Source organism: Suricata suricatta, chromosome 7 (genome assembly GCF_006229205.1).
Source record: "Suricata suricatta isolate VVHF042 chromosome 7, meerkat_22Aug2017_6uvM2_HiC, whole genome shotgun sequence".
Taxonomy (NCBI): domain Eukaryota; kingdom Metazoa; phylum Chordata; class Mammalia; order Carnivora; family Herpestidae; genus Suricata; species Suricata suricatta.
Window position 1 is genome coordinate 131,395,882 of NC_043706.1, and position 22,984 is coordinate 131,418,865.

At 39.5% G+C, this 22,984-nt stretch overlaps 1 protein-coding gene across 1 annotated transcript in view; it reads right to left on the minus strand.

Annotated features, from left to right (window-relative positions):
• The window catches only part of SYNE1 (spectrin repeat containing nuclear envelope protein 1), a 455,818-nt gene that overhangs the window by 185,500 nt on the left and 247,334 nt on the right, over positions 1-22,984 (minus strand). Inside the window, exons 66-77 of the mRNA XM_029943998.1 lie at positions 21,785-22,102; positions 20,737-20,892; positions 20,411-20,581; positions 19,462-19,788; positions 18,072-18,224; positions 17,158-17,325; positions 15,058-15,234; positions 12,329-12,475; positions 10,663-10,788; positions 8,841-9,017; positions 7,607-7,872; positions 3,672-5,832 (exon numbers count right to left, since the gene is read on the minus strand). Coding sequence (XP_029799858.1) covers positions 3,672-5,832; positions 7,607-7,872; positions 8,841-9,017; positions 10,663-10,788; positions 12,329-12,475; positions 15,058-15,234; positions 17,158-17,325; positions 18,072-18,224; positions 19,462-19,788; positions 20,411-20,581; positions 20,737-20,892; positions 21,785-22,102 — 4,347 coding nt within the window. The remainder of the gene's footprint in view (positions 1-3,671; positions 5,833-7,606; positions 7,873-8,840; positions 9,018-10,662; positions 10,789-12,328; positions 12,476-15,057; positions 15,235-17,157; positions 17,326-18,071; positions 18,225-19,461; positions 19,789-20,410; positions 20,582-20,736; positions 20,893-21,784; positions 22,103-22,984) is intronic.

The window sequence follows — 22,984 nt, forward strand, 5'->3', positions numbered from 1 at the left end:
TTGGCAACATTTTTCTAGATATGTCTCCTCAGGCAAGGGAAATAAAAACAAAAATACGATATTGGGGTCACACCAAAATAAAAAGCTTTTGCAGAACAAAAGAAATGATCAACAAAACAAAAAGGCAACCTACTGAATGGAACATATTCACAAGTGATATATCTAATTAAAGGCTAATATCTAAAATATATTTTAAAAAACTCATACAACTCAACAGCAAAAAACCACACAAATAATCCAGTTAAAATACACATAGGATCTGAGACATATTCCCAAAGAAGACATCCAGATGACCAACAGACACATGAAAAGATGTTCAACATCACCAATCATCAGAGAAATGCAAGTCAAAACCACAATGAGCTATCACCTTACACCCATCAGAATGACTAGCATCCAAAATAGCAAGTGTTGCCAAGGAGTTAGAAAAAAAGGAATCCTTGTGCACTGTTGGTGGAATGTAAACTGGTGCTGGTGCAGCCCCTGTGGAAAACAGTGTGGAAGTCCCTAAAAAGTTAAAAATATAAACCCCATAGGATCCAGTAATTCCACTACTAAATATTAACCCAGAGAAAACGAAGTCACTGATTCTAAAGATGTATGCCTTCCTATGTTTATAGCAGCATTATTTACAATAGCAAAGATATGAAAGCTACCCATAGATAATAAATTCTTCTACAGTAGATGAGAATAAGGAAGATATGGCATATATACACAATGGAATACTACTCAGCCATAAAAACAAGGGAGATATTGCCATTTGTGACAGCATGGACAGAGGTTATTATACTAAGTGAAGTAAATCAGACAAAGACAAATACCACATAATCTCATTTAGATGTAGAATCAAAAACAAAACAAATGAACAAAAAAACAAACAAAAAGCAAATACAGATCCCTAAATACAGAGAACAAACCGATGGTTGTCAGAGGAGAGGTGGGGGGCGGGGATTGGCAAAATGAGTGAGCGGGAGTGAAGGTACAAGCTTTCAGTTACGGAATGAATAAGTCATGGGGATGAAAGGTTCAGCATGGGGGATACAGCCAATGGTATAGTAATAGTGTTGTGTGCTGAAGAGGGTAACGACATTTGCGGTGAGCGTAGTATGATACGTAGTCTTGTCAAAGTACTATGTTGTATAACTGAAGCTAACGTAATGTGTATCAGTCATACTTCAACTACAAGACAGAAAAGAAAACATGCATAAATGAATATTATTCAGCCTTAAAAAAGAAGGAAGTCCTGTCATTTGAGAAAACAAGATGGACCTGGAAGATATAATGCTAAGCAAAATATGTCACACAGAAGAGAGACAAATACCACATGGTCTCACTTACATACGGAATCTAAAGGGGAAAAAAAAAGTTTAAATCATAGAAACTAAGCAGATAAGTGGTTACTAGGGGATTAAAGGATGGAAAAAATAGGAGAGGTTGGTAAAATGGTACCCATTTTTAGTTTGGAGTTGACTAAGTTCCGAGGATCTAATGTGTAACATGGTGCCTACAGTTGACAAGACCATAGTGTATAATTGATGTTTGCTAAGACATTAGAAATTCAATGTTCTCACCAAAACAAAAAATGTGAGGTGAGGGATATATTAATTCACCCAATGGGGGGGAATTTTTAAAAAAATGTTTATGTATCTCAAACCATTACATTACACACTTTAAATATCTTACAGTTTTGTCAGTTAACCTTCAGTAAAAAAGGGAGTGGGAAGAAGGAAGTATAATAACACCAAATTTCCAAACTGGCACTCACCACACTAAATAGCGATTTCTGGAAGTGAAATAGTAGCCCATAAGTCTTGAATAGAGACTAAAGCATTAAAGTCTAAGAATGGAAAGCTGACTGCATAAAATAAAATCCATTCAAACCCAAAAGGAAAGGAAATATTGTAAATGGCCAGCTGTGAGGGGACCAGACAAACCATTATTGTACAAGCAGACACAGAAAGGACATACAAGATTGGTACTTAATAAGGAAAGAATGTGTAGGGACAAGCAAAGAATCAACGGTGGAGATTAGAAATGCCCCCTGGAACCACAATCTTCAGTTAATGGGCCAAGATAATCAATAAGACTATCATTCACAAGATCACCTTAACAGGTTCAAGATTTTGGTTAAAAATCATCAAATCGGGGCACCCGGGTGGCTCAGTTGGTTGAGCGACTAACTTCGGCTCAGGTCATGATCTTGCAGTTCGCGGGTTCAGGCTCTGTGTGGGGCTCTGTGCTGACAGCTCAGAGCCTGGAGCCTGCTTCAGATTCTGTGTCTACTCTCTCTGCCCCTCCTCTTTTCATGTTCTGTCTCTCTTTGTCTCTCAATAATAAATAAATGTAAAAAAAAATAAATAAAAAAATCATCAAATCAACAGATGCAAGCTTATAGAACAGATGTTTTCCAAGAATGAAAATTCTGGGTGACTTCTGTCCTGATTTTCCCTCTAGGTTAAATGCTCTATAGCTAGAGGGAAATTATAAAAAATAAAAAGAAATAAAATAATAAAATAACAATGACTTTGAATCAACATGAAAGGGAAATAATACACTAAATAGACTATAGCGTAAAAAGCCAGAACTTTGGCTGATGACGTTTAGTAAGATTTTACCCAAATGTTAAGATAAAAAAAAAAAAAATCAATTTAGTGCTAACTTAATCTATGCAGAAAATAAAGCTACATAATAGTTAAGATTCATTGCAGGCTATTTCTGTCTACACCAGGCCCTACACAGAGAATATACATTCAAGAGGGAAATATTATTATCCCTCTTCCCCAGAGTGGAAAATGAGAGTTAAGGGATGTAAGTAATTTGGCCCTGATCAAGTAAGTGAGATTAAAATTCAGTTGTGACTTACTCCAAAGCTTTAGCTACTATGTTATCCTAAAGAAAATGTCTTTTACTTAAATGGTTGGCTGAAATCGCATAGAATCAGGGGTTGAGGACAGATATGGGAGAAACAGGGTCCAAAAGATAAGTCAGAACAGCTCCGATGGCTATTATATCTCTTCTTATTTTTGCAGACACAGAGTTTGCAAGCCCCAGAACAAGCTGCAATGAGGAGGTCAAACTGGGAAGTTCTGGGCATACTCCCATTTCTTTGTTATCCCCAAGTAAAGCCATGATGAATCTTCTAGTCTTGCTTCTGCTGTGCTGCAGGGAAGGAAGAGCAGTTGAGGAAAAGGATGAAGAGATGAGGCAACTGAGGAGAGGCCCCACGAGAAATGTGGTTCAGCGTCGGGTCAGGACTACATCGTGTCCACAACGCCTCCAGCGCTAACCTTAGAAATGCCAGCTTCAGACTGTTTAACAAAGGCATTACTATTGATCACTGTTAATTAATTTTAGTGTACTCATGTGATTGTATTATTATATTAATATGATTATATTAGTGCCATCATGTACCATCTCTCCTAAAGGTAAGAGATAACTGAGGTATGTGTTATAACTAAGGAAAGGTCAATGTGGAATCCCTTGAGATTAATACCACACACCTAAACAATAAGGACCTTTGTAAAAGTCAGGTTGAAGATGACTCTACGTAGTATCAAAGAAGAAATATTGAACAACATGATTTTAACCCAAAATAAAAACTAAGAAATTTCTCACAACTGTTTACAAATTAGCAGAGTCGAAAGAAAGAAGAGAAGCCCTCGTAAACCAACCTGTCTGGTGCATAAAGCTTCCTGAACGTCTCCGTCCAGCTCTGAGAGCTCAGCCAAAGTGTTCTGTAAGTCTGCAGAAATGAGTTCCTTGGCTTTCTTGAATTTCTCCTTCTCCTTGCTACTCAGGGCATTCATTATTCTCAGGCTGGACTGAATCTCTTCCTGATGAATCTGGGTCTTTCTGATCTCCTCCTGGATGTCCTGGAGGTTCAGGTCCAGGCATACCGGCCCGCTGAGTTCTGCCTTCACGCTCCTCAGCCAGTCCAGGGAGCGGCTCAGCTCTGTCTGGAAGTCTATACTCTGCACCATGCGGCTCTCACACTCGGTCACCATGGCACCAATGGCAGAAGTCAAGACTTTTAACTCCTCTTGCCAGGACTGAATCCTTTGCTTGGCTTTCTTATAAGCCAATGGGTCAAGATGCGGAACCAGGTCTTCGAGATGCACGGTCACTCGTTTAAGCACAATTCCTGAATCCTGAAGACTTCCTGCCAGCGAGTGGTAGATTTTGAGCTTCTCATCTGCAGGAAGTGTCTCCTCATTCACTTTGGACTGCTCTGTTTTCACAGCCTGCAGTTGTCTTTCTAGCTGGTGGCACATCTTTTCATGCTCTTGGTAGGCACTGGTGGTGTCTTCTAGGAAGCTAGCCCTTTGTTCCATTTGTCGCTTCAGCCTGTGGTACAAGGTGACAAGGTGCAGCATCTTGTCTGGCTGCCAAGGCTGACCCGTACTTCTAAAACTTTCCTTCTTCTGGTTCAGTTCATCCACTGCTTCCCCAAGGCCAGCCACCTCTCCCAGCAGGGCTCGGCAGGCATCCTGAAGAGATAGAGCCTCTTCAACTATCAGGTCAGTGGGGACTTTGCTCATCTTTAAGAACCGGTCCTCAAGTTCACTCAGACACTGGGTTGTCAACTCGATCAAGGAAGCATACTCTTTCCGAGCAAGAATTGTTTCTTGGACTTTATAGAACTTGTCTTTTGCCAACGCAGCGATTACATTAAATTGTAGTGGCAGAGCGTTTAGCTTTTCATTGAGGTAGGAATGATCAACTTCATTCAGCGATGGCAATATGGCCTGCCCAGTTCCTTGCAGTGTGAGTAGGAGATTTTCATATTCTGGAGATTGTTCAAGAATGTGTTGGTATTTGGTCAGTTGTGTCTGAAGCTCAGCGCTCTCATTCATTAGGTTGATTTCAGGAAATGTAATGATATCTGCTTGCTTTAGCCAGTGACAGGCTTTATCAAAATCTTCCTTAAAATGTTTCCTAGAAACTAAATTTTTCTCTAGTTCTTGGAGCCGATGGCTACACTTTTGTAAGACAGTGTCATAGACACTCTGTAATTCCTGAAGCTTACCCAGTACTTCACTCTTTTCCTGCTCTGTGGCTCCTTTCATTAATTCACGGCCCTGAGCCCAGAGTCCAGTGACTTCATTCTGGTACGTCTTGAGGCTGGCTTGCGCACTCTTACATGTTTTAACCTGTTTGCTCACGTCATCCGGTAACAGGCAGATGTGCTCGCGGAACATTATCTTCCGCTCATGTTGTTGGATTTGGTTGGTCACCTGGAACACCGCCATGAGGAACTGGGTCTTCTCAGACAAGGCCTTGTTTAGGTACTTTCGTCTCTGGCCCACTAAGTCGCTGAGACAATTCACATGTCTCTGTGCATCGGAGAGAGCTTTCTGGATGATCTGCCGCTCATTTAGGCCAAGATCAGCCATCACCCTGTCAGCATCCTTTATGAGCGATTTCAGGAGCATCTGTTTGGCCTCTAGTTCACTGCAGATGGTAAGGTGGTCCATGAGGAGATTCTGGGCCATATCGGGTGGGGGGCTCTGCTTCAGGGCCTCAGCAATGTTGGGCTGCTGCTCTTCCGCCCACTCCATTAGCTCCTGAAACCTAGACCGCACCACATTTAACTCCTCCAGGTTGGTGACTGACACTTGGATTTTCCTTTTAACAAGGTCCTCAAGCTGAAACCAACGTTGTTCAAGGTGACTTGTCTGTTCTTTGATTAAGTCTTTGTCATCTAAATTCAGATGTTCTATCATTTTTTGCTTTTGATCTTTCAGATCTTCGATAGCCTGCTTTCTCTCTTGCAGAGCAAGTGCTAACTTTTTCAAAGCTTCTAGGTGGACGGCTGTGCTCTCTGCATCGGATCTAGCAATACATTGAAAGATACAAAAATAAATTAGCTTCAGTAAATATCTACGTTCATTCACACCATGTTAAATTACACTTCAACATTTTCTTTAAGTGCATGCTCTTAGCTTATAGTAGCTCAATTCATGGATTATTGATGAGGTTCCGTGATTATTATGGAATATATGACCCATATGTTTCTATATCAGGAGCTGAACCAAAACAAGTTGCCTAGATACTTCTCTGTCCTTCTTCTTCAGGCTAATGTTGCCCTCCCATCACATCTGACATGAACTTTTAGCTTCAACCTCTGGCTCTTATCAACTAAACAGGATCTGCATATTAACAACATCCCTGAGTGATTTGTGTAAACATTAAATATTGACTAGCACTGATCTACTGCATTTTTGAGAGAGAGAGAGAGAGAGAGAGAGAGAGAGAGAGAGAGAGAGAGAGAATGAGCAGGGGAAGGGCAGAAAGAATGGGAGAAAGAGAATCTTAAGCAGGCTCTGTCAGAGTCCCAACATGGGGTTTGATTTCATGACTCTGAGGTTCTGACCTGAGCCGAAACCAAGAGTCAGACACTTAACTGAATGAGCCACCCAGGTGCACCAATCTACTACAGTTTTAAAGAAATGAGTAAGTCATTCATAAGTTATGTGCTCTCCTATGAGAAGAAGCTCAACAATATAGCACTATATAGTTTAATCTGTAAGATATAACCAATGACTCTAATGGCTACTCATCTATGTACTTAGATATTTTTTGCTTGTTATTAGAAATCTTTAAAAGTAAGTGTGAAATGTAAAGAACTCTCAACTCTTTGACTACAAAACACACATGAAAAAAGAAATCTTAGAAGTCTCTTTCAGTTACAAAACCATCGATTCTGAAGAATCAAGAACAGGGTTGGGAGGTAGTATGATGAGTTCTGTTTGGGACCTATTAAGCCTGAGGTACCTGTTTCAAGCAGATGGAGGTACCTATTACCAACCCAAAATAAGGGTTTTTATTGATATTGGTTGGATTTATCTCAAAGACTCATAGAATGCAGAGCATCAAGGAAAGGTAAACAAATCAGAAAATAGTGTACCTCCTTCCAGAAAAACCCCTATAATTTATATCTAGAATAATGTTTCCAGTTTTATTTGCTACCAATTAGTAAATCTAGGCAGATGAAGTGTGGATTTTAACAATTACAGTGATCAGAAGTTTATCCATGATGGCCCAGTACATGTGGGGGAGAAGGAAATCCTTTTCAAACAACAAGGTAATTGTTACAAAATCACAAGGGACACACATTAATTGAATTTGGATTGTTCACTAATTTCTAGAATTCCAAAAGTACAAGGAAACTTGGCTGAATTATGTAGAATGTAACACTTTACAGAATTGATAAGAAACCTATGGAATACAGAGATTCAAGAAGAATTCATTTCATGAATTGACAAATGATAGTTCCAGAGCTGATAATTAAACAAAACTAGACATATTTTTGAGATATTCTTTGAAGTCACAGTGTAATAGTCTTTAGAATATCCCTTCAGGGCACAGGAGAAAATGGTGCTGTTTTCACAAACAGCTTCCTTTGACTCACTGGTTAAATTAATACTGAGCAAGGAAAACCACGACTCTGTATCCACAGGCCAACATGAGGTTCTTGCTAATGTTTTATCAGTATTTATAATAATAGACAATAAGAGGTTTAAAATGTGCGACATTCTTGATTTTTAGAAAAAGCAGGAAATTTCTGGCTTAGCGTTTTGGTGAGCCACTGCAGAATTGAAGTTACCTGGCTAAGTTATCCCATTCTGTCGTGAATGTTTCCAAGAACTCTTCAACAACGCTCATACAGTCATGGTAATCTTTTGTTCTCTGAAGATCTTCTTCCCTTTGCAAGCACAGATTGTTAGACTGAAGGCACAGATCTAACCACTGGTCATTTAAATGACTTATTTCCTTGTGTTCAGGAGACTCCTGCTTCTTGGTTAACTTATTCACTCTTTCTGTAATAGCGGTCACTGACGCCTGTTTGCACTGTAGCTTCTTGACAAAATCCTGAAGGAAAACAACAACAACAACAAAATAAATGATGTGTCATAGCCCTCCCACAGCCCCCCCAATAAACACTGGGAAACATAGACCTAATACCTCCAAACACTTCAGGTACCTGGAGAATGTGTAATGTAAGGGTCATGAGGGACAAAGTGAAAAAAATCTGAAAATCACACCTCTTTATGAATACTAATTTTCAAGTATGTAAGAATCAAAGGGTAGCTGGTATTTTCCTTTGCTATGTTATTTTGAGAAGTATGAAGAGAAACTGATAAATGTGAAACGATACTGTTGTTATTAAGAAAAAAAAGGTAGTATTTTATCTTGACGTGCAGCCCTGGTTTTCTAAAAAATTTTTGAGAAAAAATAATTTATCTATTTTTTTCTGCATATGCAAACAATATTCCAGTAGAAAATATAAATGGCCTCACTATCACAGACAAAAATAAATCTTAAAGTTTGTTAAAATCTGATACAACTTCTAATCAAGTTAATATACTTTAAATAATTTTCTATTGTATTTAAACTATTTATAAACTATAATATATATCCTATTTATATTATATTTTACATTAATCATATATTAATACATATTTTATGGGTTAGATACATTTAATTAACTGACACATTTACGATCCTACAGCTTTAGCAATATTGTGCTGAAAAGTTAGTAAATAATACAGCTTCATGTCTGTTTAGTGGCAGTCTTCTGACTCTGTTGGCTAAACCCTAAGCTATTTTGTTCAGCAATAAACTACCTAGTGAATGTCCTTCAAGCCAAGTAGCTAATCGCAGCCCTGAGAACATACTGAAATGTTGACTTCCTCATCTGTCCTTTCCTGGCTTCAAACCAAGGTTATTCTGATTCTACCTCATTCCTTAAATAGCTATACTAAGGTTGAAGGACTGACTGACGTATGCCGGTCAGTCATAGTCTCCTTTATCTCCCCTGGAGATCCATTAATTCCCACCTTCACTTGGGAAACCATGTTCTGTGCAATGTTTAACTCCAGTTCTGAGTGCCTCCACTTCATGTTCTGAAGTTGTTGGTCTGCATCTTGGAGGTAAATCCAAAGTTCGGCCTTCATGCGCTTGATCTCTCCCCAGCCCTGAGTTAGGTTCTGTGCCTGGACAAGCCTTTGTTCAACCTCGAGAGAGCACAGAGGCAAAACTTAGCAGTGGTAGAAACATTTAGGTTTAGTAAGTCAGAGACGTAATTCTTTGGGCTGTCCCCGTACATACATGGACACACACACACACTATGTCATAAATCCAAAAAGAATTCTTCATTCACTTCAAGAAAAGTATATTTTATATTAAGATTTTCTAAAGACTTTAAATGTCTAAGAGTTATGCCATGATTTCAACTAGTTGTAAAGTTCTAGAAGTTTTAACAATTTACTAGGTCAAAGCTGGTTTTTTTTTACATTGGGCATTTCAGTAGACATATCTGCTCAACTGACTCATGAATTTGGTCTTGGAGTTAACTAGAAAAGACATATATTGCTGTCGATTATGCACTTCTTGATATGTATAAAACACCAAGTAATGAATGTTTTGGACTTTTGGATTGGCTTCACTGATTTTTGAAACCGTATAACTTATTTTAGTGAGTAATTTCTTTTCTTTTTAAACTTTTTTTCAATGTTTATTTATTCTTGAGAGACAAAGCGAGCTAGAGCGTGAGCAGAGAAGGGGCAGAGAGAGAGGAAGATACAGACTCTGAAGCAGGCTCCATGCTTTGAGCTGTCAGCACAGAGCCCGACACAGGGCTCAAACCCATGAACTATGAGATGGTGACCTGAGTGAACATCAGACACTTAACTGACTGGGCCACCCAGATGCCCCTCAATAAATAATTTCTTTAAGGAGATACATAAATTTTATCATCTTTCATAGAGATTTAAAGAGAGATTTGCTTTGATGATATAAAAGTAAAAAAATGACTCTAATGATTAATATCTACATTATTAATTATTTAATTACTTCAATACCTTTTTCCTTGATAGCCTTTTCCTATTCCGTGAATATTTAGTCAATTAAATATCAAACCTGATTCTTATTTTTTGTTTGTTTTTAATCCCAAGCATGTGGCCTTGACGGCTTTAAGGCCGCACCAGCTGACTCCACACAACGCGCATGTGCCCCTGAGCCCACACGCAGCTTCCAAGTCCTTTTCAACACCACCCGCAGTCAGTGCGGATGGATTAGAAGGGTCTGGACGGATGGCATGCTCTTTGCCATCCCTAGTATAAAGCAAGGACCTGGGACCCTTTTCATATTAAGTATTATTGAAAGAAAAAGTTAGAAAAAAACAAAAACAAAAAAACATGAATGGAAACATCAGAAAAGAGGAGAAATGAGGCACTAGTGATGAGCAGCTCAATGGAACTAAATGTTCCAATTCAGTGGCATCAGTGTCCACCTGCTTACTTTCCAGGACTTAGCTGAAATATCTATTTGTTATAATTGCTGTAGAAACATTATACATTTTTTTAACTTTTATTTATTTTTGAGAGACCAAGAGAGACAGCGCATGAATGGGGGAGGAGCAGAGAGAGAGGGAGACATGGAATGTGAAGCAGGCTCCAGGCTCTGAGCTGTCAGCACAGAGCCAACATGGGGCTTGAACCCACAAACCATGAGATCTTGACTTGAGCAGAAGTCAGACCTTTAACCAGCTGAGCCACCCAGGAAAGATTAGTCCAAGGAAATATTTTCTTTCACATCTAACACTGAAGCAAGATGGTGTAATAAAACAGACAAATCTAATGTGATTTTTAAACTTTTTACCATTTGCTCTGTTTGCTGAATGTCTTTTGCTGTGGTTTTCACTGCCGAGTTTGACAAGTCACACATGGAGCAGAGGAGATCTAAGTAAGTCCTTGCTTGTTCCTGCAAAGCTCTGAAGTGTTTGACCTGAAAAAAACCCCAAACTTGTCAGAGTGAAAGAGAAACATGCTATATTTAGACAGCAAATATTTGTACCATTTGTAGTATTTTGTTGACATTACAAAAATAACCTTGCTATGCTCAATATTTTCACCCTTGGTATAAATGATGCATATTAGTGGTTCGCAGGAAGGAATTCAAAACACACTGGCAGGGACCCATTTGTCCAGCGGCTGCTTCTCAATGTAATTAGTCTGCATGGTCTGGGAAAGAGAACACACAGATTTTCTGCTTCTTTTCCATTTCAGAGAAAAAAATCAGTGGCCTACTCTAGCTGTTTCTTTCCGTGTTTTTGCCTCTTCTGGAGACAGAGAGGGAAAGGTCATTGTGCATTTGTAAACTTCATTTGAGTTTAGTAAAAATGCAGATGGGAGGACTTTTCTTCTCTGTATAAACTTCCTGCAGTGGTCTTCCCTTCCCATAACCCTCCGGAACGCCTCTCAGGGTGGACTTTTATCTAGAAACAGAAACACAGAGAGATGTGTTCCTGCGAAGAGACTCAGAGTCTATGCAAGCTCTGTGTTAGATACGGAGTACAAAGCAGGACCCAAAACAAAATCCTTGTTTCCATGGGGCTTACGTTCTTATGAGAGAAGAGGATAATAGGTAAACAAATAAACACACAATGCGATGTTTGGTAGTGATAAACACGTGTAGCAGAGTCAAGGTAGGGAAGTATGATGAAGAGGTGCTGTTACTTTGGGGAGTGTGCCTCCAAGAGCTCTCTGAGGAATGGAATTGAATTCAGAGAGGGAGCAAGTAAAGCCCTCAGTAAGAACACTGCATAAGGATCCGGACAGCACATGTAAAGCCCTGAGGTCAGAGGAGTGACCCAGTAGGAGCAAAGGTCAAAGAGGTGGGCAGGGGCAGACCCCGGAAGACCTCACAGGGGAGTCGATGATATATCCTAATTTGTTGGATTTATGCCTCTATGCCTTTTCAACCTCAGATCTATGGACATGTGAAGCCAAGTGCATCTTGGCTGTGAGGTCTGCCCTGTTCAGTGCAAGGTGCTCAGCTCTTTCCCTGGTGGATACCAACAGCATCCCCACCACTCCCCGTGGTGACAACCAAAACAACCATCTTCAGACATTGCCAAATATCCCGAGAACAAAAATCACCCCTCCTTTCTCTTCACAAATCATGTACCTTGTGGCATGACATTTGAATTTCTTCATAATGTTCATAAGTGAATATACTTATAATCATCACTTTCCATACAAGGACCCGGAAGTTCAGAGAAATTAAATGACTTGCCCGTGGTCACCCTGCTGGGTGGTTATTAAAGTTGATGTCTTGGTTACAGTGCCTATTCTGCCAGGATGACCACGGGCATTGTGTCCATCTTCTGAGCTTAGAACGTGAAATCGATGACAGTCAAGCTCAGACCTTATTTATACGTTTATACCCTCAGGAGCCAGAACAACTTGGTACATAGTAAGTGCTTAACACGATTTCACTGAGTGAGTGAATCACAGCCTAACATACACTTTCCGGAGTCTACTACCTGCTTCATGGCTTCTGCTCTGCTCAGAGGTGGATGCTGGCTTGGCTTTAGGTCTGGTTGGACCGCAGAGAGCCAGGCCTGGCACTGCTGCAGAGTGTCCTGTCGGCTAACATGCTTTTGAAGTTCATGTTCCAAACTCTGGTACACCTGAGACAAAACAGTCATGCTGTGGTGATGAGGGTGTTCAAGAAATTGCTGTTGAGCTCTGTGAAGATCCCTGGACTCAAAAGAAACATACTGAAAAATCCATTTAAAAAGTACCAGATACACATCTACAGAGTTTGCTTAAGTTCCAAAATGTGGCAAAGCTCAGCGGCCATTTTTAATCGATCACTTCTCAACCCGCGTGTTATAATATCTTCAGTAGAGGAAGAGAATGTGGGTAGGGCTAATGTAACTGCAGAAATGTGTAGAATATATGAAACCTTTGCAGTAAATTGTCAAACATAAATCAGAGGTTTTGCAGTACCCCTGCCGGCCCCCGCCATGGGGTAAATATTGTACATTTTGTTTAAGCTAGAAACTAAACATAAAAATAAAACACCGTTATCATGAACTGGCAACCAATATTCCTCTAACTGAAATATTTCTGCTTTTAAGAACATGGTCAAATTGGAACTAAACTATAACATTGGGAATGGGAGAGTTGGATGCCCTCATTTCATTTTAGAAGTTGTATTCCAAGGCAATAATAATTCAGAATAATCCAAACATCTTCTAGTATATCTGCTCAATTCATTAATCCTCAACCAGCCAACCAATTTCCATTTTATCAATAAAGACATACTAAGAAACTATTATATGTCTCCTTGAAATCAAGGTGAAATATAATGTTTTTCTGAGCAAACTATTTTATAAAAAACGAAGAAGAAGAAAGAAAAGAGAAAAGAAGGAAATTAAGTTAGCATGGCTTTCCTTCTTCTAAGACAAGAGAAACAATGATTGAATTCTGCTTTTCTCTGTCATATGTTAAATTCATCATTTTCATCTGATATTGGGACTGTCTTCTTATTTATTCTTATTCTAGCAGAACTGAAAAGAAGAAAGGTGTTTTGTTCTCTTTATCATTTTACACACATTAATTATGAGGTTCTGATTATGTTCTTAGACTTCCATCTGTTTTTTAAACATTTATTTTAAAACTATGTGTTTGTCCCTTGAAAATTTACCAGTTTTGTTTCATTTAATATCCTTAATGTGTAGGAAATGCCTGATACTAAATCAATGTTCATTAAAAAAAAAAATCTCTGTTGAAGGATTAAGTAAATCTAACAAATAATTGCAGATAATGACACAGAGGGAAAAGGAGAGTGAACTGAAATAAAACAGCATGGAGCTTTCTGGTGAGCAGGGGAGAGGGTCAGAGGGAGAAAGAGAGAGAGAGAGAATTCTATGCAGGGTCCTGAGGCTCAGCCCAGAGCCTGACGTGGGCTTGGTCTCATGACCCTGGGATCATGAGCTGAGTCTCAGTCTTGAGTTGGAAGCTTAACCAACTGAGTCATCCAGCCACTTCTTTATTAACATTTTGAATGTAAATTTTTTAAGTCCAGTGAGTCAACTAATGTCACCTAGCATTTTTCTTAATCATGATGAAGACAGCATTCTTGCCACATCATGTGTACATCTCCAGTTTTTAGTAACAAAAATGCATGGACATTTTACAATGCCATTTAAAAACTCCTAAATGATAAAAAGCAATTCATTGATTTTACCTACTTTTTGTTAGAAGAGTGATTCTTATCCATCTTAGACTATTTCTATAACATTAAGAATTCCATTTTAGTGGAAGTATACTCATTAAATTATGACTCAAATTTAGTACCTACTTCCTTATCCAATTCTTTTTTTAAATTACATTATTTATTTTTGAGAGAGAGAGAGAGCAGGGAAGAGACAGAGAGGGAGGGAAAGAGACAGAATGAATGAGGGAGGGGCATAGAGAGAGGGAAAGAGAGAATCCCCAGCAGGCTCAATGCTCAATGTGGAGCCCAATGTGGGGCTATGAGACCATGACCTGAGCCTAATATCAAGAGTCAAATGCTTAACCAATGTAGTTACCCAGGGATCCCTATCCAATTTCTTTCTTTTTCTTTTTCTTTTTTTTTTAATGTTTATTTTTGAGAGAGAGAGAGTATGAATCAGGGAGGGGCAAAGAGAGAGAGGAAGACACAGAATCTGAAACAGGTTCTAGGCTCTGAACTGTCAGCACAGAGTCCAATGCAGGGCTCAAACTCACAAACCGTGAGATCATGACCTGAGCCAAAGTTGGACGCTTAGCCAACAGAGCCACCCAGGCACCTCTCCCCTATCCAATATTCTATATGATTTCATAAAAATGTTGAGTTGGAGTAGAACCTAGATGGCATGGAGTTAAACAGAAAATAATTATTGTGAAAAGCACAGAATAAACTGACTTTGGTGTTAGAGAATAAATGGCTAATTAAAAGTATTGCTAGTGTGCAAGTACAAAAATTTTTTAAATTTCCATAATCAATCTATGAAATAAAGGGATTGGGACAAACTGAGTATCTTCATCACGTCGATCAAATGTGTGATATGTTATTCTGTGTCCACACGGAGGCTGGGAAACCTATCATCCTATTTCCTATCTGGAAGTACAACAAAGCTATCCTGAAGACTGAAGATCAAAGTTATTTTTGAAAACCTCTGGATGGTACAGACTTTCTCTTTAATTTATTTTCATTCTAGAATATTCTAGGGGGACTCACCCTCTGAGCCGTACTGCAGATAGCTGAGTAACTATCCTTTGTGCCCTGCAGATGAGCGTATACATTTTGTTTTAGTTTTGCTTGCAGGTGGTCTGCACACTGGCTGATCAAATTGTCGCCTTTAATTTTAAGGTTGTTCAAACGGTCTTCAAAGCCAGCAATTTCTTCCATCATTGCCTGCAAAAATGAAAAAAAACCAGAGTTCTCATAATTCCATCTTTAGTTTTTAAATAACCAATTTATCAAAGTTTAAAATCAACCACTTCACTGTTTAATGATGTCTTTCAAAGAGTTCTACAATTTGTCTTGGCGATCATATTAACAAACAAAAATGTATATTTTCAAGGATACTCATGGGAAAAGTAAGTGGGTTTCATAGATGAAGTTATGTAGGCTCTGGTGCAGGAACCATTAAGATGAGAGTGAATTCAGGGCTGGCCTCAGTTAAATAGTTACAGAGACAACCGTTCCATAGTAGTATTACCAGCAAAAAGGATGCTTATACATTTTTCAGCTCTGCAAATTACAATTCTGGTGTAATTTACATCTAAAATAACCCAATGACTATTTAACCTAATTTACTAATATCTAATTTATCTAATAATGTAACATCTAGTTGATATAATAATCAAATATCTAGTAATTTACATTTATATAATATCTAACTTACATTAAATAGTGTTTACACTATAAAAATAATATTTACCACGCACCATTTATTAAGCTGCTGATCTAGTCCAGGAACTATATAGCTCCCTAGAAAGTGTATATTATTATCATCGCTTTACAGCTAAGGAGACTGAAGCACAGAAAGGTTCTAGAACATGCTCCAAGTCATACACCCAGCAAATGGCTTAGCGCCAGGCTCTGGACCCCACTCTGCCTGACTCCAGCTTGTGCACACCCCCAGCCCCATATGTGTTCTCCAGGGAGCGTTCTCAGAGATCACTTACAGGGGGGAACCAACTTTTTCAAATCAGGTTTTAATTTCCTTAGTGCTAAACAATACTAATGACAAGTGCCACCCGCCAACACAAGGTTTCCTGGGTTGACATGTCAACATATTTAAGAGACACTCTAGCAGGCCTTCAGCAGCCCAGAGTTCACGACGTTTTGCACTGGTGCAAATGGTCATGGGTTAGGTTATCCTGCGCACACCACACCAAAAACAACCACTTGTCTTTGAGTTGTTACAGAGCCACCACCCCGTGAGGTTATTGAGAGCGTTTCCTCAGTGCCTAGTAGAATGTATTGTAGTTATTTTTCTATTCTTATTTGCTAAATACAATTTCCTCCTAAATATAAAGAATCCTGAAGAGTCCTGAAGCCTAGAGAGGTTAACTCGCGTTCTTAAGACATACAAGGTATTGACCACATCATGACTAAAATTCAGTTTCCCATTAAGGTCACCAAAATTGCTCCATAAAATTGTGACTGTATGACATCTGTCACCTGGCACATATAATTACTACAAATACATACTAATAAAGATAAGAACGGCGCATGTCAGTAACCATGCTTTGTGGTTTACAAAATACTTTCATGTGCATCATCCCCTGTAATGACCACAATGCTAGGAGATGGGGCTGATACCTTTATTGCTCTTTAGAGAACAGCAAAAGGAGGGGACTCAGAGAGGTGACGTTCCCCAGGCTAGGAAGGACAGAGTCTGGCCAGAATCCAGACACTTGGTGACTAGTATTCCTGCACCCTATCTTTGGTTACTTTTCTAAAATAAAGATAATATCTTCCTTTGATAAGTTACTTTATAAAGATTAAATACTGTGGAGGAAAAATAACTATTAGCTGGGGGAAATGCCAATGTGTTTAGAAGTTGAAAGCCAGGATTCAACTATTATCGCTTCACTTAAATATTGAATTCCACTGTTCTCAGGTGTTCTTGAGACTCAGACACGATTGTTTAAGTACAGTTGTTATGATCCAAATATGTGTGGTCATGCTCGCTCTCTCTCTCTCTCTCTCTCACACACACACACACACACACACACACACACACACAAATACACACACACGCACACACACAAAGGCAGAGCTGTGAAAGCTACCCCGAATTCCTCAGCTCTTTAGAGATGAGGGTACCTTGTGGTGAGCCAGTTGTTGGGTAATGGTCTCTAGACTGCTTGTCTCCATGAGGTCTGGCGCCACCAGTCTGCCCGACATCTGCAGCAGCCACTTTTCTACTTCCTGGAGCTCACTGTTATAATCTTCATGGTCTTTGACTTTCATCTCAAGACTGCAGACATGCTCCTGTAAAGCCAGGTGCCCGTTAGACCTGAATTTCAAGGCAAAAATCTACTCAAGACTGCTTTATATGATTTAAAACTCATGCAACTCATATGTAAGTACAGTTACATATTTCAAAAAATTACTAGGAACAGCAAAAACATAAAGAATCATCATACAAATTAAAATCCCCATCTGAGGGGTGCCTGAGTGTCTCAGTCAGTTAAGTGTCTGACTCTTGATTTCTGCTCAGGTGATGATCTCATGGTTCATGGGATCAAGCCCAGAGTCAGGCTCTGAGCTGACAGTGTGGAGCCTGCTTCGGATTCTCTCCCTCTCTTTCTGCCCCTACATATGCTCCCCATGAAAATAAATGAACTTTAAAAAATAAATAATATGAAATCCCTATCTGAATAAACGGAAAAAGCCTGACTCACACGGGCCCTTAATTTTCTGAGAAGTAAAGGTAAGATCCTTTCTGGCAAATCAGCATATTTGTATTTATTTTGAAAAAAAAAAGATTTTTTAATGTTTGTTTATGTTTGAGAGACAGAGCGATACAGAGAATGAGGGGGCGAGGGGCAGAGAGAGAGGGAGACACAGAATCTGAAGCAGGCTCCTGGCTCTGAGCATTTGTAACACAGAGCCTGTCACAGGGCTCGTATTCATGAACTGCAAGATCAGGACCTGAGCCGAAGTTGGACGCCTAGCCAACTGAGCCACCCAGGGGCCCCAGGCACATTTGCACTGAATTTCTGGTTTCACCTTACCTTTCCTGCACCACAGAGGTCCTGGTAGTCACTTTGAAGTTTATCTATTTTGTCCTTTAAAGTGACATCCTGCATGAGCTCCAGGAGAGCTTCCCCTCTCTCTCTCACTGACTTTATTGATGGTTCATGGGACAGCACCATTTGCTGAAGTGACTTGAATTACAAAGAAAAAAAAAAAGCCAGCTCATCCATGTGATCAGAGTAAATATGTACATGTCTGTGCCATGTGCGAGACCATCTACCTCAAATAAAGGTCTGACAGATATTTTATAAATCCGTAAGTGTGAAACATTAGAGAATAATCTTTACAATTAATAAAGTTTTAAAATACAGAATAAAAGTAACACATCAAGTAGCCATTCACATGTGGAAGGGATGTGTGGAAAAGAATTACCTTTGTCTAAATTTAACATAGTTCATATTTCTGTCTTCCACCTCATTTCTTCTGCTGGAGGGAAAGAACTTAATACAAAAGGCAGCGAGGTATTATCATTTGAGTTGGAATTCATGCAATTAAGTCCAGCTTGAGCTGGATGTGGAGTCCGAGGGACAGATTCCAGCAGCTACGTTGCTATAACAGGCTAAAAGTGCTATTTAAATATATCAAGAACTCAGTGAGGGGGAGGGAGGGAAACCGGTTGTGATTCTCATGTGGCATTTTCAAAGGCACACTGTTACCCTTGGCAGAAAAACCCAGGACAGGAATAGACATATGGCTGGAGGACGAAAAAGCTTCTGAAAAAAAAAGCTGTGAGGTAAGCCATCACACTGTAACTCTTAAAAATCATTGCTAAATAATTTGGGTCAAATTTGTTCCATACATTTTATTCTACATATAAGCCTCAATGCATTGTTTCCACATTTGGGCAAGTGAAATACGTATATCTATACATCATGTATAGCTCTACTCATATCACCATTTATTCTTTCAACAATTAAATCCTAAAATATTAAGCTCTAGTTGGTTCATTAGAATTTATTCTTTTACAAATGTGGCATCTCATTTTCAATTTAAGCTTACAGGCATTGGGCACCACAAGATGAAGGGAAGATTCTATTTGAAACAGATAAAACTTATAGGTGTGAGATCCTGATTCTAGAAAGATTTATCTCGCGTACCCATAGCTGTGATTCAGACTGTCAGAAAAGCTCTCCATTTACTGAGACAATCTTTTGAGGATCAAGCAAATAGGATTCCTGAATGGAGAGAGAAGACTGATATAGCACACGTAGCCAAATAAATTGACGTCACTCCCCACCAGTAGATCAGACACGTTGAGGACATTTTCCAGCACCCATTAAGGGCGACATGCACCAGGAATCATGTTCCTCCACTTAGTCCTACAGGCAGGACCTCCCACGCACTAGCCAATGAGCAACAACACACTACCTTGTATTTAGATAACTGAGCTTTTTTCTCATATAATTCCATTTTGGGTTCTTCAGGAGTGTGAAGAATTTCTTGGTATTCTGATATCCACTGAGTTAGTGCTTTATATTTATCTGAGAACTCTTTTGCTAAAAGAAGGCCTTTTTCCAGAGTCATGTGTTCCTTCCGGACGGTGCTGGTCAGTTCCTTCAACTGCTCCACGTGCTCCTGGACCTCTTGCCTTAATGTCTCGGCCTCGCCATCCTCCAAGTATCTGAGAGCCCTCTCTCCCTTCTCTCGAGCTGATTTCAGCAAACTGTGGCCTTTCTCCATGTCTTTTAGCAAACCCTGAGGAAGAGAGAGAGCGGGAAACAAATATAGAGTTTGTATTATTTCTTTCTTTTTAAAGAAAAGGCGCTCAAGTTCCATTCTCGAGTTTCCCCTTAAAATACATTTTTGAGTTTTATAACCCGGTGTGACCTGCCAGGAATCAGAGTCCTCTTTTCTTGACTTCATTATAGGTTTTAGCAGGTCTTGATCACTATACGATTTCCAAATCAGGAACTTAAAAAAAAAAAAAACCAACAAAACCAACAACAAAAAAAACCTGATCTTCTTCTCATTTTTAGTAGTATTCCTAAAGATCTGAGTAAAAACTCTTTTGTGAACACGTGGTGCCATGAGTTTGAGATAATTTTTTTAAAATTTAAGTGTCAGGCTGGAATTCAGCCATGAGACACCAAGTCTGAGTCATTCAGGTGAAATCACATCACAACTCAATGAAAGCTAGCTTTTGGCCTTACAGAGATCATAACTTAATATTTGGAGTGACATGTGAGCCACAGACCCTCTCTCCTCCCAGGGAAGAGGACTATCACACACTCTCCCAACACCTGCGCGGGGGAGTGGACCAGCAAGGTGCAAGGACAGAGGCTGGGAGACAGAGTCATTGCCATGTGCCCACGCCTACCTCCAACGTCTTCATTTTTTTCCTCATCGTCGCTTTATCTACTCTGTCAATTTTGGTCGCCACATTCTTAAAGTTTTTATGAGTAGAGCTGTACCAATCAGAATAGGAACTTAGGGATGCTTCTGATTCCTCCAAACTCTGAATCTCTTCCTCCAGGAATTTTATCTGTTCCTTTAAAAGGAGAAACAGAATCGGACAGGAAATTTCAGACTGGTACCAACCAGGGACTTTCTTGACAAATGTGTGTCTTCAGCGGAAGTTGAAGGGAGGACATTTTGGCATGTGAAGCATGCCCGCCTGTCACAAGCAGCTGGTGGTGCACTCACCAGCACCTGAAGAAGAAGGGCCTGGTATCTGGAAGTCAGCTGGGTGGCCTGGCTGCCCAGGCGGCTGCTCACGTGGTTCTCATCCAGCATCTCCTGGGCTCTGGAGCCCACATCCTCAACTTCATCTTTGTACACAAGGACTTCCTCATGCCACTTCTGAAATGACGTAAATGTTGCAGGGACAGGGTGACTCTTAGGCAGTATCGTGTAAGACAAGTATATATATCTTCATAAAAGGAAGTGATGTCAGTGTATATTTATTCTGAGATATAATTTTGAAAATATACCCTATGTCACTTATGAAAAATGACATAAAAACTGTACACTTCCTTTGGGGCACTTTACACTTTACACTTCGGTACAAACAAAAAATTAAAAAAAAAATAATCATCCAAACAGGAAATGATTTTAGTGTATGTTAAGAATATGTTTATTCTGAGATATAATTTTGAAAATATGTCATATATAGCCTTCATGCAAAATTGTATTATAATAACATGATAAATACCACACTATGTATGAGTTTGAATACTTTTCTGTATATATTACACTGGGTCAAAACTTTTTTTAAAAAGACAGAGTGGCATAAATTTCTAACCTAGATAAATTTTAATGTGGATGAATAATTATGAGAAAGCCAAACGACCTAAGCATTATTTTGACCATGCCTGCTGAATTTACATGAAAGTTAGAATAAAACTAATTATCGAGTATTATTTCAATGCACTACATTAAAGCAATTTCAAATAAGACCCATAAACTTGAATGATTTTAATACTATCATTCATATATCTTGATGAAGCAAGGTAATAGAGCATGGGAAGAAAAAAACCAAAATATTTCATTAAATTATGTTTTATTAAAGAGTAATTTAGGATTCTCTTGAGTAATTGCTGTTAGAATAATGTTTCATAATCCATTTTTGCAAGCAGAAAGAGATTTTGCAGCATTTAAGCCTTGGACAAAAAGTTACTACATACTTTAATGAAACACACTATGCAAGGTCACTGCCCCTTTGACAAAGATCAAGAATTGGTAGGAGTTGTACCTTCATCTGATGTAACTGTATCTCCTTGGCCGCCCGGTTAGACTGACGTCCCGTCCTGACACTCACTTTGTCCTCCAGGGTTTTGAGCCACTCGTCTACTTGCTGATACTTTTGTTCCATCAACCTCAGTTTGTTGACCACATTGTTGAACTGAGTCCGGGTCTCAGCCAGTCTCTGCTGGTAAGCCTGCCAGTCCTGCCGGAGGGACTCTAAGGCCCGGTCCTCTGTCTGAGGGATGCCAGATGGGATCACTTCCTCCCTGGTATGGAGCACCGAATTCAGCAGCGCCTGCCCCTCTGCGCAACGCACCTGTAGCTCCTGCGGGGGACACATGTGACTGTCACCCCTCAGTCATATTCTACACCTGCTCAAGTTGTCATGTCTCACCCAAGCCAACGGTGCCGGCTTAAACTTCACATTAGAAAATAATGATTTTATTCTGTCTTAGAAATGTGCATCTAACACTGAACATCATTTCTCAAGTCAGGAGAAGGACTCAGAAATATTTCCAGTAAAATTATCCCAACGCACAAATACTCACACAAATGGTAGACACATACAGACTCTATCTAATATTGGTCTTCATCATCTTAGAAACAGTTTCTGAAATTTGACTTTCGGCTTATAGGCAAAAATACCTGTGATGAAAGGTTTTGATTTAAAAGAATAACGGAGGCTTTTTGTGGTTCATAAACTACTCAAAGGCCAGAGGCTCCTTGCTTTGTGATGAAATGGGGCCAGTGCTGTACTGTGGCTAAGACGGGAACCATGGACGCTTGGTGTTGCTAGGAGGGGTGCTTTGCCAGAGCTCTTCTAGGGAATGTGATGGTCAGGAGAAGCTGGCCCTGGAGAGTCCCGGGCATAGAAACCTGGGAGCCTGACCTTCACACCTGCCTGCTAGTGGCTCCTGGGTGCAGAACACCATTTCCTCTACCAAAGCAGGAGTCCCAAAGATCTACCCTACAAATCGGGTATGAACCATGCCTTGAAGAGCATACACTACTTTTTATAGAAAGAAAAACTCCTATCTTTAAAGATGCTGGCAAAAGGATGTTGCATACTTGTATTTCTAATATTTCAAGAATCCATAACATTACTTGATCTGATTATCTGAAGTTGAAAGGAATCCAGTCACATCTCATCAAGAATGTTAGAAGTACCAATATTTTTAGTGAAAATACAGTATTATTTTTACATCTT